Raw genomic sequence first — 17,049 nt, forward strand, 5'->3', positions numbered from 1 at the left:
ACAAGTGCTCCTGACACAGGAGGCTTCTATGTCCGGAGGGAGCACAAATACCAGCACTGATGGTGCCACTTCGGGTGGGTACAGAAACAATTGAAGAGGGCAAAACAATAATACCAACAATAACAATGGAGGCCATAGCCGAATTCAGTACGATGCGAACGGCCGACCGATGGTTCAATGCCAAGCATGCAATTTGTGGGGCCACTTTGCATGCCACTGTACATCAACAAATACACCAAAGTTGTTATGCCGATGGTGCGGTCCGAGAGATCATGAAGATGCAAAGTACTCGAAATCAAGAGTGAATTTGATCACCATCAAGATGGACAAAGAGGAGCTTCTGGCAATCACACGGAAATAAGCAAAATTGTACCCCGACCTGACGAAAGAAAAGAAGAGACTGGAGGAAGCGGGGACGGAAATTGAGAAAGCAACATAGGCGGAGAAAGCACACTTGAAGGACACCAACGGTACCTCAGCAAGGAACTACGCAGAACAAAACATCATACGGCAGATACTACAAACTGGAGTACCATTCAAAATAAATGATCTGCTACTCACAATGCCTCAACTTCGATCGGCACTCACAAACATCGCTCCAACTGCTAAATTACCAGGAGAACAAGGGAGAAGGAAAGTGGAACAAGTGCAGAAGACCCAATGCTGTTAGCCCTCACATTCAGAAGACATTTGGCGGTCATCGAGATGGGAATTCTAGGGACTATTCTAATAGACATAATTGTGGATGGAGGGTCAAGCATGAATTTGTTACCGAAGGATACCTAGAAGAGATTGGGATAGCCGACGTTGTGGCCACCTACGTCCCAATTACTAAAGGCGGATCAACACGGCATTAAACCTCTCGACGTCCTGTTGGCACAACCAATGACTATCGGAATACAATCGTTCCTGCTTGACTTCGTCGTTATTCTGCTAAAGAGGAGGGGATACGACCCCATTCTGAACCGAGGATGGCTCATACAAGCAAAGGTAAAGCATGACTGGAAGAAGAACACACTATCACTGGAAAGTAAAGGACGAAAATTCATCATTGATTTACACACGCAAATGGTGGGCAAAGAAGCTCTATCATCTAATTCTGAAGACGAGGATGAAGGGAAGCAGCGAATGGAACCAGATCAGGAGGGAGTCCTACGATTGGAAGGTGGATCGACGGACAATGATTTGGATTCAATAAACGAAATATTTCACTGGCAAATGGAGGATTATGAGCTATTCCCAAGCTACAACATACTAATGATAGAGGAAGGGCACAGCGGAGATCGATTTCCAAAAGAGTTCAAGGAAATAAAAGAAGGGGACGCACCACTGGATGAAACACCCGCCCATGTATTCTGTGAGGGGAAGCCGATCAAATATAACAAAGCCACAGTGCAAGCCATGAATTTGGGAGATGAGGCCCAACCAAAAAACATACTGGTGAGGGATAACTGAGATCCAGTACTGAAAGCAGCGAGATTTAAAATATTTTTGGAATACAAAGATGTATTTGCGTGGACATATAAGGATTTGAAGGGAGTTCCACTTAAGCTATGTGTTCACCGCATTCCGCTGGTCGAAGGTGCAATGCCTTTACAGAAGCGACCTTATAAGATGAATAAGAACTACACAGCGCGAATTATAGAAGAAATTAACCAAATGCTGGAGGCTGGCATTATTTTTAAGGTTCAAACCTGAATGGGTGTTGCCCATAGTCATATCCCTGAATAAGGATACCACCCAAATCAAGATATGTGTCAATTTTAGATGCCTCAATGCGGTAACAATCAAGGACCCCTTCCCGATACCATTCACAAACAAGATATTGGAGGAGGTAGTTGGACATGAGATTTATTCATTTATGGATGGGTTTTCGGGATATAATCAGATTTGCATAGTAGAAGAGGACAAGCTGAAAACGACGTTTGTGGTAGAAGACGGGGTGTACACATACAAAAAAATGCCATTTGGCCTATGCAATGCACCGACGACGTTCTAAATAATCATACTGCACATATTCGACAAAATGTTCGTCGTAAATTTCAAAGCATTCCTAGATAACTGGTCCGTATTCAGCACCGAAGACAAACATCTAGCGGCATTGGACAAATGCATGGAAAGATGTCGAAGGACACGACTAGCCTTAAATCCAAAGAAATGCATATTCATGGTTTCGCAGGGAAGATTGCTGGGGTATATAGTCTATAAGGAGGGATTGAAAACAAATCCTGACAAAGTCAGAGTGATGATGGAAATGCAGCCATCCACAAATGTAATAAAGGTAAAGTCATTCCTCGGACACATAGGCTATTATAGAAGATTTATCAAAAACTTTGCCAAAGTATCGTACCCACTAGACAGGTTAACATGCAAAGGGGAACCGTTCAAATGGCAGAAAGAACAGGATGAGTCATTCGAAGGGTTGAAGGTATGGTTGGCCACAACACCTATATTGGCGTACCTAGATTGGAACAAGGAATTTCATGTTCACGTGGACGCATACAACTATGCAATTAGAGCAACTTTGGCGCAAACAAGCAACCATGGACTAGATCACCCGATATATTTTGCCATTTGATTACTGTCAAAAGCAAAACAGAACTACAGTACAATAGAACGGGAAGCCTTAGAAATGGTCTACGCAGTGCAAAAGTTCTGACATTACTTGCTGGCGACACCGTTCGCATTTTTTGTCGACCATCAAGCTCTATTGTACCTGGTGAATAAACTTATCATCCAAGGAAGAATCAGCCGATGGCTACTTTTGTTGTAGGAATTCACCTTCAAGATCATTGTACGGCCCTAGAAGCATCATGTCAACGCAGACCATCTATCGCAAATTAAAACAAGTGAACCAATGGACGGAGTCAACAATGATTTCCTTGATGCACAATTATTCCAAATTGCAGTACTACCAAAATGGTACACGAGTATTGGAGAATATATTTCCATGGGACAGCCACCAAAGGACATGCCACAAAATGAAAGACAAAAGTTAGTAATTAGGAGCCGTACATTTCAGTTGATTAAAGGATTACTGTACAAAATGGGGCTTGATCACATCCTGTGACAATGTGTGTTAGAGGAGGAAATACTGAGGGTGTTAAAAGAAGCACATGAGGGTCCAACAGTAGGGCATATGGGACCTGAAACCACAATGCAGAAAATATTGTTGGTAGGACTGTGGTGGCCGACAGTGTACAACAATGCACACGAATGGGTCGTCGGGTGTAACACTTGCCACAGAGCCAGAAAACCACTAAAGAGAGACTTTATGCCGCTTCACCCCTCACACACGCAAGAATTATTCGAACGATGGGGATTGGATTTTGTGGGACCCCTGTGAGCAAGCCAAAGGCACCAATGTTGATATATAGTGGTAGCTGCGAAATACTTAACGAAGTGAGTGGAAGCACGGGCCCTTCGTGATAACTCAACGATCAGTACAGCAAAATTCGTATATGAAACAAATAATCACTCGGTATGGGATTCCACTTCAGCGAACGAGTGATCATGGAGGGCATTTTGTCAATCATGCCATTAAACTTGTAACGACAAAATTCAAAATATATCATTCTCTATCAAGCCCGTACTACCCACGAACAAACGGACAGACTAAGGCTACGAACAAGATCCTGGTAGCAATCATCTACAAGTCATATGTGGTCGAAAGTGAAGACTGGGAGGAGAAACTGCCCTCTACCCTCTGGGCATACCGCACGACATACAAGGTGACAACGAGACATACACCATTCCAGTTGATGTTTAGACAGGAGGCTATGGTACCAGCAAAATTTATGCTACTAAGTCTGAGGATCGCGCTGGAGAATAAGTTGGGCGACATGGAAAGCCTGGGGAAAAGGTTGCCTAATCTGAACAAACTCGAGGAGAAGCCGCTGTTGGCACAATGGGCCATAGCGGTGACGCAAAACAGGCGCAAAGCATGGCATGATAAACACCTAAAACTAAACAAGTTCCAATCGGGACAGCTGGTGTTGAAGTATGATGGACAGAACGAAATCAAGTCAGGCAAGTTTAAAGTCAAATAGTTCGAACCATACTAGATCCGCAAAGTAGGCAATAACGGAGCAATAAAGTTATGGACACTGGATGGCCAGGAAATTTCGGAAACGGTGAACGGTTCCAAGTTGGAAGTATATCATGTGCGCCCTGTTCCGTCGTCGACACGTATCAAGGATCAATAAAATTCAGCAATTTTTTGAAAAAAAAAATGAAAAAAAAGGAGTCACCATACAGTAACTTAAGTTGGATTGGAAGGCATCGTACGGCAATTTCAAATCGCTGTACGGCCTTTCTAAAGACTCTCATACTCGTACAGACTTTTAAAAAAGGGGGACTTATAATCTTAAAAGCATCGTACAGTCAAAGCATAGCTTGTGCTTATAAAACCATCGTACCAACAAACCAAGGAAACCTTGTAATGTACGAAAATTGAAGGGGTGGAGGGGCACATCAACTCCATTGGATTTTCAGCTGTAGAATACCACAAAAACCGTACGGCATCTTCAGCAAGTAGAAGAGTACCATACGAAAACAGAAACAATGCTTTCAATATATAGGTCGTACAGATTTTACCTTATGGAGTTTGCATTGCACATACAATATCCGTACAGTATGGCTACCCTATTTTATTGTTAATTTATTCTATGAAAGCACCGTACCAGGAGGGCCCTGAATTCGCAAATTATCATGTATTCTTCAAACACCCAATTCATATCAATCAGGAGCATTCATATCACTCATTCCTATCTTGGATGAAATGATTGAGCAATGCTACAGTACATTCCACCGCTAGGAACCCTGGTCCTGACTGTATTTGGTGAATTGGAGGTGGATATGACGGCAATTGCACCACTGTACAGCGGAATACTTGTCTGATGAAATAGAAGAAAGCATAAGGCAAACCCCCATAAAGAAAATCATCTGAGACCGTACGGCATTCACCCAGTAAGGCAAATCAAGTGGTATATGGCTAGTACAGAGCAGCTAATAGGGTCGTATGGCCGCCTGGGAAGCAGAGAAATTTGTAGAACCGTTGGTTCATACGAAGAGATAAGTGACCTAACCAAGTAAAAGAATAAATGGAGTCTACAAGTAAGAAAAAGTGGAAAAAAGCATTCGAAGAATCTACAACTGGGAAGGGCATGAAAATGTCGACTGCAAGCAACCAAAGTGAAAGCACCAGTAGCAGCAGCAAGCAGATGCGTAAGGCACAGGCACCTACAACTACTGAGATCACACCACAAAATATAGCATTTGAAGGATTGAGCGGAATGGATTGTAGAAAGTGGTGGCAAGAAACTCCTGACGACCATCCAGTAAAAGCCAGCATCAGAAGGGCACAGGTGGAATGCGCGATTCGAATGCTTTCTTTTGCATCTGGGAATACAACGGTTTCCTACGCACCATGATCGAGACTTATGGCAGGAGCTCTCAGAAGAGCACATTTCAGTACTTGGGAAGAGACCTGGTAGTTTCATTCAAAGCAGCGGATTTCTTGCAGGTGTTCGGCATACCAAGGCTACAGGAAAAGAAGGTTCAACCCAAGAAGATTTCCAATGAGGTAAAAATGTTTTTGATCAGACTAGTATGTGAAGACATGGCAGAAGCAAAACAAGAAACGTTGGCTAAGACATCAAAAGGTAGGGGATTGAAGAAAACAGACATCCAGGAGAGACCATGGCGATGCCTAATGGATGTAGTCAAGAGCAGACTTACCGAATCAAGTAGGGCATCCCATATCTCCTTTCTGCAAGTATCTATGATGAATGGCATAATGAATGGGAAGGTGTATGATTGGGCATCTGTGTTAGCTAAACGTATGCATTAATTTATGACTCCAGCATAAGACATTTTATATGCCACATTATGCCATAGGTCTCTTCCTCAATGCTACAGCGCAGATAATTCCAGAAGATAGGTTGGAAGCAATGCCTGGACGATTAGCTCCCGCGAAACCTCCTATCATGCAGTGGAGACACTTAGACTCAGCTACGAGGCAAAAGGGCTCTGCAGGACAGAAGAGACCCTGGCTTGATACAAGAGGTGACACGGACAGCAGACGGTAGGAGACATTTTTTGAGGACAACAGTCTGGGGGAGGAATAAGGTGAAGACGATGACGAAGAGGTTCAGATTGTCACGGCCACTCCCTTGTTATTTCTGCGCCCTACACTATCTATCACTTCCTGTCTAGTCCCAGCAGGTCTGCACATGGCGCATATACTAGGGTTTGGACAAACACGGTAGCAGATAATGATGACTGCAGCGCCCCAGCAAGTGGTTACAGTAGCAGCACCCTGGCAGCACGGGGTAAGGCCTCCCCCAGTCCGACCAACAGTTGAGTTTGCAATGGGATTTGCACGGGTCGCAGCACCTATCAACCAAGAGAGTATGCCAGCTCCTGTTGAAACACTTCCGGTAGTAGAAACCGTGGCACCTACCAAAGCACAACCAGCAACCGAAACTGTGGCTCCTTCAATACAGAGTGTACCAGAGGGGGGGAGAGGAGATTGCCATGGAGGTACCCGACCTACCAACACCAAAGATAGCAGAGAGCCAGAGTACGCCTGGTGTGCACTTGGATGTAGTAGGGTCGAATGCAGTAGTTACGGTAGATGCAGCACTCTTGGCGTCACCTAATCGTGATAGGGAGAGTAGAACTCAGAGGTTGAGTACCTATTTGAGTACGCGGTTCCACCGTAATCCAGTTCCTCCGATGGCCTATATGCAAACATCGACACGAGACAACATTTGAAGGAAGACACTCAGCAGGCACAGGTATTGGAGCCAGTTCAAGATGGGGGACTGTCGCATAGTGTTGTTGAGCGTATGGCGGAAGCAATAGAGATGGCTATGGGTGTGCAACAGGTGTCGTCAGTAGAAATTGTGTATCAGCCGACAGGTTCCTTCGGGAAGGAAATTGTGTATCAGCCGACGGGTCCCTTCGGGAAGGAAATTGTGTATCAGCCGACGGGTCCCTTCGAAAAGGAAATTGTGTATCAGCCGACAGATCCCTTCGGAAAGGTTTTTGTTATGTAGCGACATGTTGTATGTGGCCGACAGACTCCTTCGGGAAAGTTCTTCAAAAAGTATTTATAACCCCTTCGAGAAACAATGTATTCATCATATCATTCAAGCATAATATAATGTTCTGGCATATGCGAATAATAATAATAAAAGTTTTGTTGTTCATGTTCGTGTCTATTATCTATGTGCAATTCTTAATTAATTATGCGGTAAACAACTAGAACATCCAGTAGCACGAGAGATAGGGATGAGAGAGGCATTTATTGCTGATGTAGCAGCTCTAGCGACGCGGGCTCGCCAGGTGTTAGCTTCGGCAGAGACTCAGGTTTTGGACTCAGTAGTGAAGGAGCTAGAGGGAGTCATATCTTTTATGAGATTAGGATGCCCAACTGCCTTTACGGTCTATTTTGAGGAGCGGGGATGACCAAATGTGGAGACTGCAAAGATGCAACAGGGTTGGGCCACGACAAGAGATTCTAGGATGGAGAGCCAAGTAGAGGCTTTGATTCATGAGGTAGTGAAGTTATACAGGGAGGCGTATTACACTCTTCGGAGGGGCCAAGCAAATTAGGTAGCAATTGAGAGGGCTCGAGAGGAGTCAGCTACCAAGTTGGCCTTAGAGAGGGCAGCTTGGGAATTCGAGAGGACAGCCTAGGAATCCGAGAGGGCAGCTCTATTAGACAGACAAAGTCAACTACAGAAGTTAGTAGCTGAAAAGGAACAAGTGGCAGTAGGAAAGGAGAAAGAGTTGGGGGAAATTGTAGAAATGATGCAGTCAGCTCTAGAGCTTCAGATGGAGGCAGAAGCAGAATTGAAGGTTAGGAAAAAGCAAGTCTATAAGCTACAAGTGGAGCTGAACGAGTTGAGAGCGCAGACGGCCACTATGCCATGGATGCATCCCTCTATTTAATATTTATGTATTGATGTACTTTGGTTATTTTGAGTTTTGTTGTATTGTCGTCCAAAGATGACTTTTCTTTTTGGGGGGGATGATATTCTCGATAAAATTGTAAAGCAACCGACGGGAAAGTTCTTGTTATGTAACCAACGGGCCCTTCGGTAATTGTTATGTAGCCAACGAACCCCTTCGGGAAGGTTCTTCGGGAAGTGTATATACACCATCCGAAATCATTGTAATCATCATTGTAAGCATTATGTAATCTCTTTGGCATATGCGAATAATAAAAGGAGTATTGTTGTTCTTGTCTATTGTTTGTATGCATCAATTCATTTACCCCATACGGTAAACAATGTTGTCGATAAAAACTATATTGAAGCCGACGGGTTGAGTTGGTATCCAAAAGGTTGTATGACGGTTGAATCACCCCTTTGAGAAGTATGTGTACATCGTCTGAATGGCTTATGAATCATCATTGTAATTGGCATTGCATATCTGCTTATATGAATAAATTATTTGTTCTATGTTACATTCTAATCTATTAATGCGGTAAGTATCTGTTTACCCTGTATAGTAAACAAAGACGAACCAAAAAAAAATGGAATAAAGAAATGGGAAGACCCTATCTTGATGCTGTCCCACTCAAAAGTGAAGGCAAGAATAACAGCTCTACGCAATAGTTGTTTAAGTTAATTAGAAGCCTGTAATCCCCTAAGGAGAACTCATATCATGAAAACATGTAAGACTGAAAGTTAAGGTAAAATGAGGATAATGTATAACACCATACAGAAAAAAACCACTTCTAAGAATGTGTTAAAAACGAGAGAATGGATTCACACAGTTTTCAAAAGGTTAGATACGCTGAATTTCAGAAGCTGACAAAGATGAAGTTTAAACAGTACAACTCTAGTCATGAAAAAGGAAGTTGAAATTTGACACTAAAAAAAATTTCAGAAGAGAAGAGAATTCATACTTGGGGTGTTTGGACTCCAAAACGTTTAGCAAATTCATATCCCAAGCGCTCTGATTGAGTGGCCATCCTTGTCGAAGAAAATTTTACCACTGCTACGCCTTCTGAATAGCCATCTCTTGCTTGATAAATTCTGAACAGTGCAAAGAACACTAGACCACCTGAATTAACTGTAACCTGCGCAAACATGTCCAATATATTTATTGAGTATTCCCCTTAAAAAGAAAATAATACAAATCATTTCCTCCAACAAAGTAAATTAAATTCATATAAATGACATAAAAAAGCGTAGAATATACATCGATGCCAACCACTGCTGCTACTTATTGTTACAAACTCTAGAGAATAAACATTTTATGGGATAAATAGGAATCCAGAACATAAAAACATGTCATCAAAGACTTTAAAAGTCTGAATAATCTACACTGTAGATATCATCCACATAGTAAAAGTAACACAATATATGTAGTCTCATATGAGTACCCAAAAATTGCCTATCACCAAGTCAGTATTCAAGAATAATGAACCTGTTCTTTCAAATAACATGTTGTACATATAGCATTCTTACAACACCAAACAGGTTACAAATAGCATTCTTACAAAAACAAATCTAATCTACAATCTCATTACATGGATAATAGCTGGTGCCTATGTTACTATTTATTAATGTCGTGATTCATTTGATAGGTTGAATAACATTCAATTATATTGTGGAGTGTCTTGGTTTTCTGTCGTCTGAATTACCTATTCAATTTACACACAAGTAACCAAATTGCTGGCTGGTTTATGAAATATATATTGCTCAGGGGTGTCTCTATTATTACTGTTATTGTTATATTTTGCTGTGAATTAAGGTCTTTTTTATTCAGAGTTTCCTAAATCATGCAGAAGATAGATTAGTTGATCTGAACTCAAATTAATTCTGAGATTATTTACTAATATTTGGTTTTTGTAATCTACAGTAGCAACACCTGTTAGCTTTCTATTCATGAAATTCAAAATATACAAAAACATATACAGTTGCATTCATCTCCTGCCAGGGTTTCAATTTTCTAACACTTCAGTAATTGCTTTCAGTAGTGATTTGCTTCAAATTGTTTCGAGAAAGTAATAAAATTTTGAAAATCCTAAAAATTATAAAATAGTACATTACACTGCTACATGTATTTGTAATATGGTTAACAGCTGGAGTTACAAAGGAATCAGACAGGAATTATGGGAATTTTTCTCAAACTGGGCTTTTACAAGGGGCATTAATACACTCTCATGTAGTGCCCAAGATCGGGATAATCACCTTTTCAAGGGAATCTGACTATTATGACAGGATTTATAGATACAAATTCAGAATAATATATTTGACCTTCTTAGTGAGATACAAATTCTGCAATAAAATTGAATGAGGCAGAGGATGCTAAAGGAGCAGACTTGTTCTATGTTTGTGTGTCATTTATCCACATCCCTATCTCATATATAGGGCACCCAAGAGTCATGTCCTAGGAAAGGACATAACTCTTCTAGGTTGGCCCACAAACCAAATGACTAAATTAACCCAGATCGCCGTCTCATGCATAATAAGAATTAGTTAGTAATACCACTAACATACAATGTTATATTAAGAATTAAATCGTATGCATTCAAATGGACACCGATCAGGCAAAAGCCATAAGGTATTAAATATGTTGAATCCTTCGAAGGATATTAATGCTCTGCTAGACCTGTAAGGCCTGCACTTCAGACCATTATATTATCTGAGTTATATTAGGATTAACACTCCTTCTTAACTTGATAATCATAATGAGAGATAATTGTATCACAACATAACACTCCATCAATTACAATAAATAGGCAAAGATTGATACTCTATATCTATCCGAATCTTCTAAGCATGTGGTATCACTAAACACATGATACAATGTTATATTATCATACCTGTGATACGACTTATCACTTATGATAACAAAAGTTGCATGAAATGCAATATACAGGATAAATCTAGAGAGTAATAAAATTCTTCATTTATCCAAGTTGTGACCCATAGGTACTGGCATTCCTATATCACAACATGATCCTGAGTTAAGATCTACCAAAACATAGGATAAAATCTAAAGAATAATAAAGTTCTTTTATCCAAATTGTGACTCATAGACATAACAATGTCTACATCACAATGTGATCTTGAACTCATCTAGATCTGTCAGTAGAACTCAAATGGTTAGTACATTATCTAAGAGATCGTCTCTCATAATGTCTTCTATACAAGTGTTTATTATCTCAGAGATCGTCACCTCTTAAATAATGAATACAATTGGTGGAGCCCATAACAATCAATAGCCTGACAATAAAATTATTTTATAAATAATTTAAAGAATACAAATGAATTACAATTCAACCATACCAAGTCTTTTCCTAAAGTGATCTATCTTCACTCTAGAAAGAAGTTTGGTGAGAATATCTATTGTCTAATTTGTAGTGCAAATGTATTCTAATTTTACAGTATTCCTGTCTACCATATCTCTTACATAATGGTAAGAAATTTCGATATGCTTGGACCTGTCATGAAAAATTGGATTCACCAAAAGCTTGATGCAACTCTGATTATCACAATGAATAATTGTAGGATTCATGGCTTGACCAAATAATCCCACAAGTAACTTTCTAAGCCAAACTGCTTCCCGAGAGTGCCATCGTTGCTGCAATGTATTTGGCTTTTGTGGAACTTTGTGCTATTGAAGACTATTTTTTGCATATCCAAGATAGCATTGTTGATCCTAAACTGAAACAGCATCCTGAAGTACTCTTTGTCTTTAACACTTCCACCCTATTCTCAGTCAGTGAATCCATGTAAATCTAAGTCAACTTTTTCATATTTGAGCCCAAGATTAAGAATGCCTTGTAAGTATCTCATAATGTGTTTGACTGCAACTAAGTGAATCTCCTTTGGCTCACACATAAACTGACTTAAGGCATTAACAGCATAGCAAATATCAGGTCTTGTATTTACCTAGTACATAAGGAACTCAATCATCTATCTGTAGAGAGTAGAATCTATGGAAGGTGATTCTACTGCTGCTTCTTTAAGTTTATGTAGATTAATCTCCATTGGAGAAGACATAGACTTGCAATTCCACATTCCAAATCTCTTCAAAATATCAAATGTATACTTCCTTTGATTAGGTATAATGTTGTCAGAATTCTACCGTACTTCCAATCATAGGAAATAATGAAGGAGTCTCAAGTCTTTCGTCTCAAATTCTCTAATTAGATCTTTCTTGCATTGATCTATGAGATGATCATCACCTTTTATTAGTAGATCATCAACACACAGTATAAGAATTACCATATCATCTTTATCCATTTTATAATATAGATTTGGATCGGCTTCATTTTTGGAGAATCCTAAACCGATGAGATACTTATCAATTCTTTCATACCAAGCCCTTGGAGCCTATTTAAGCCCATAGAGAGCTTTCTTGAGCCTGCAAACAAAAATGTTACAATCATGAGTTTCAAATCCTTCAACTTGCTCCAAATATACTTCTTTTGTAATCTTTCCATTCAAGAATGTTGTTTTTACATCCATCTGATGTACTTTCCATCCCTTCGATGCTACGATAGCTATGATTGCTCTTACAGAGGTGTATTTGGCAACAGGAGCAAAGGTTTCTTTATAATCAATCCCTTCTTTCTGAGAGAATCCCCGAGCTACAAATCTGACTTTATATTTTTCAATGCTACCATCAGCAGCATGCTTTATTTTAAATATCCACTTGGAAGAAACAACAGATTTTCCTTTAGGTCTTGAAACAATTTCTCAAACATCATTCTTCATAATAGATTGGTATTCTTCTGTCATAGCTTCTTTTCAAGCTATATGTTTAATGGCATCTGAAATATTGGTTGGTTCTGATTTAGACAAATCATTCATGTTTGTTATATAATTAGAAAATCATTTTAGTCTTTTACTTTTTCTAACTCTTCCAAAAGGTGCAGCAAAGTCTTGTGCTGCCTCTACTGTTTTGATGGCCCAAAGTGGTCTTCTCTTTGGATTTTGAGTTTCTTCAAGATTAAGGTTTTGAATTTCATCTTAAATTTCTCCATGTTCTCCCTCTGAGGCTCAAATTCAGTATTTCTTTCAGAACTAGGTAAAGGAGAGGGTTCTTCAAAACTTAGGACTCTTTTGAATGCTAAATCTTCCTCAAAAATTACATCCCTACTAAGTTCAATATTTTTCTGTCCAGGTACGAAAATCCTATATGCTTTAGATATTTCACTATACCCTACAAAAATACCTTTCCTCCTAAAGAGTTTTAACTTAGTTCTCTTTTCTTTTGGAAGATGGATATATATAGGGCACCCAAAAATCCTAAGATGACTTTCTTTGGGTTTAACTTTGGTAAAGACTTCTTCAAGAGTTTTATCTATAAGGTAGGAGTGAGGGCTTGTGTTTTGAATATTAACAGCAGTACAAGAGGCTTTTGCCCAAAGATAATATTCTAGATTTTGAACAAATATCATAATATTCGTAGAGAAGTCATCTATGAACAAAATATAGTTCTAGAATCCTCTAAGAGAAGGAACAAACATAGGTCCACATAAATTTAAGTGGATTAATTCCAAAACATTGTTAGTTTTTCTGGTGTTATCATGAAATGGACTTTTGGTGTTCTTACCCAGAGCACATCCTTTGCATATGCTTGAGTGATCTTTATTCAGTTTAGGTAAACCAGTAACCATCTTCTCCATGGTTGATAATGTTTTGAAATTTAGATGTCCAAACCTTCTGTGCCATATTTCATTTATGTCTACAACTTTATGAATTAAGGCTTGAATAAGTCGACTAGGTTCTAAATTTAATTCATACAAATACCCTTTTCTCTAACCAATCAATTTTGCTTTCTTAAATGAGGAGTTCTTAGCCTAGATTATTACTTTACCGTCCATGAATGCAACATTATGTCCATCATCTTCAAGTGTTGTAACCGAGATTAGATTTCTTTTTATTCGTGGTACATAGAGTACTCTTTCGAGAAGAAGAGAATTTTTTACTTTTAGTTTCAAGGTGCGATTTCCAATTCCTTTGACGAAATGTGTTGAATTATCACCGATGGTGACTTCTCCATTAACCTTTTCTAATATAGAGTCTAGTGCTTCTTTGTATCTTGTAATATGTCTAGATGATCCACTATCAATCACCCATGCTTTACATGAGACTTCATTTGATAGTGATGAATACAATACACGATTCTCAAGATCATAATTATCTTCTTCCTTAGTAATATTTGTACAGTTCACTTATTGCTTAGAATTCTCAAAGCACTTAGATCTGTAGTGTCCAAACTTTTCACATCTGAAGAATTTTATTTTGGATAGAGCTTTCTTAGGTTTGTCATTCTTTTCATTACCCCTTTTCTTCTTGAAATGCTTCTTCTTGCATTTATAGGAGTTTATATTAAGAACATAAAGTTCTTAATCTTCCGTTTTCAATTTCCCTCCTTTCTTTAGTTTTCTGGGTTCTTCCTGAAGACAATCTCCCTTAAGTCTATTGAAGTCAGGAAGATTATCTCTGACACTTACTCCTTGTGCGAAAGTTTCCCATGAATCTGGTAATCCATTCATAGCCATCAGTGTTAGTTTCGTGTCATTAATGATGGTTCCTATACTTGCAAGTTCATCTCTTAGGCCGACAACCCTTTGGAAGTAAGAATTCATCGATTCTCCCTTCTGTACTTGTATGTGATTTAGTTGTTTTTTTAGTGCGAGAACTCTAGTTGCATTGTTAACCTCGTATGCATTTAGTAATGCATTCATCGTAGCAAATGCTGTTTGATGTTTAGTTAGCATGGGTACTATATCGTTTTTCACTCCATCTAATATGATCTAAATGGCTTTCCTATTTCCTTTACTCCAGATAGTTTTATGAGATTCAATAGTAGGTTGTCTGGATGCAGAATCAACAAATTGTTTTACATCATTCTCTTTAAGAATCATCATAATTCTGAATTTCCAAGCATCAAAGTGTTCTTTCCCATCAAACCTGTCCTTGGGTCTGATTGTGTATGCCATTGAAAATACGAGATTGACGCTAGATATAATTTTAAGTCTAATTATTTAATTTGCAGAGCCTAGGTTCGACTACCAAAGCTCTAATACCGTGTAAATATTCTACAAATTCTATTTGAACAGACTGATATAATATCTTCTTTGAACTGGAGTTGAAGTTGATCAATTCAGAATAATATATTTGACCTTCTTAGTGAGATACAATTCTGCAATAAAATTGAATGAGGCAGAGGATGCTAAAGGAGTAGACTTGTTCTATGTTTGTGTGTCCTTTATCCACATCCCTATCTCACATATATAAGGCACCCAAGAGTCATGTCCTAGGAAAGGACATAACTCTTCCTAGGTCGGCCCACAAACCAAATGGCTAAATTAACCCAGATCGTCGTCTCATGCATAATCAGAATTAGTTAGTAATTCTGCTAACATACAATGTTATATTAAGAACTAAATCGTATGCATTCAAAGGGACACCGATCAGGCAGAAGCCATAACGTATTAAATATGTTGAATCCTCCAAGGAATATTAATGCTCTGGACCTGTAAGGCCTGCACTTCAGACCATTATATTATCTGAGTTATATTAGGATTAACATAATGATGATTTTTTTTTCCCTTATAAGGGATTCTCCGCATGCATCCAGTGTCGTGTAGTGATTTCATCGTTTGGCAATTTTATGCTTTCTCCATTTAATTTTAAGCTGGTCAATACATGAATATGACATCGTGCTAACATTGTGGTTGATGTTCTTGCTAAAATAGTTCACAATGTTTTTTCACATTGTTTTCTAAAATACTGAGAAACATGTCTATTCACCTTGAAACTGATTCTTCGGCTAACACAACTCTCATGACAACTCAACATTCATCACATGACACCCACCCACTAGAATATATTGCTAAAATCATGAGATCAGAATTAGACGGCTTCCATGTGAAACAATTGACAGTCCCAAACAGAACTCAAGAGGATTCAAATCTAGGTCCAGAACTCCTTTTGTAAGTTCTTGGAATGTTAAGGGGTTTTGCTACCATATTTTTGTGTTTAGAAGATTGTTTGACATCAATAAGAAAAATGAAATTGGAACTAATGAGAAAGCTACCAAAAACCAAAGTAATGACCACAATTCAGAAAATAGAAGCACTGTGTAGGTACATCAAAGGAATCCCAAACAAGTTGAACATTTTGAACTGTCTTCTGTCAACATTCCTCACTCAATTCTCAACTAATGGGAGGCAGCAAGTTTTCAACAAGTATTGGAAAGATGAACCCTTCCTTCTTGCGCAGAAGTCTTTTCATTTTCTACTAGACATGATTGTATGCAGGTGCATTTCAGAGTGGGGGAAAATTAGAGCCATAACTCCACATCTTTTCTCGGTAGTTTTCAATATTGTAAATAGCCATTATATTTTTAAAACTTCTGGTTCGGTATTTGTTTCCAATAATATTCTTTCCCTGTATCACATCCTCTCACTTTTGCTTTGTTGCTCTGCATTATTTGAGTTTATATCTGCTACAGCACATTAGACTTAGCAATTCAGAATCTTTTACTGAATCAGGATCGCAAAAAAAGAGCAAAAACCCTTTAAAAACTTCTTATAAATAAACAAACTAAAAGAAGAAAAAATTAAATTCAAAATTAGAAGTTCAGGTAAGAGCCTTTTGTCAGTCAAGTCAACTGCTAAGAAAATTAACATAGCTTCTTTCTTTATGTGATATCTCTTACTTCCAAGAAATAGGGCCAATTTATAAATTTTATGGTATATACTGATCTACGACAAAAAAAATGTTTATACCTCCAAGGGTTTGTTCATCTCATCTTCAGAATGCTCAGTGCTACTTGTATGCTCTGTATGGTGTAATGAGACAAGCGTATCCCATGAAAACTCACTCGACTCAATATCCAATGCAACCGCTTTTCCAAGTCTTTCCCATAGGGTTGTTTCCAAAGTCAAGTCAGCACACTCTTTGGGTTCAACTGCAACACTAAAAGGAAAGCATTAAAGTTATTATCAGATGTAAACAAGATTAAAATCTCAACCCAGGTTTAGTTTCAGCATTCTACCCTACA

General features: G+C 38.8%; 1 protein-coding gene across 4 annotated transcripts in view; it reads right to left on the bottom strand.

Moving 5' to 3' along the window:
- LOC149571478 (dual specificity protein phosphatase family protein) overlaps positions 1-17,049 on the bottom strand; it is a 110,181-nt gene that overhangs the window by 22,281 nt on the left and 70,851 nt on the right. For 3 of the 4 annotated variants that reach the window (XM_089812993.1, XM_089812995.1, XM_089812994.1), the window contains exons 4-5: positions 16,775-16,964; positions 8,921-9,094 (exon numbers count right to left, since the gene is read on the bottom strand). In XM_089812993.1, coding sequence (XP_089669119.1) covers positions 8,921-9,094; positions 16,775-16,964 — 364 coding nt within the window. The remainder of the gene's footprint in view (positions 1-8,920; positions 9,095-16,774; positions 16,965-17,049) is intronic. The other variant, XM_089812996.1, reaches the window with a different exon arrangement.

This window comes from Cupressus sempervirens, chromosome 2 (genome assembly GCF_028749045.1).
Source record: "Cupressus sempervirens isolate cs-2001-9-10 chromosome 2, ASM2874904v1, whole genome shotgun sequence".
NCBI classification, from domain to species: domain Eukaryota; kingdom Viridiplantae; phylum Streptophyta; class Pinopsida; order Cupressales; family Cupressaceae; genus Cupressus; species Cupressus sempervirens.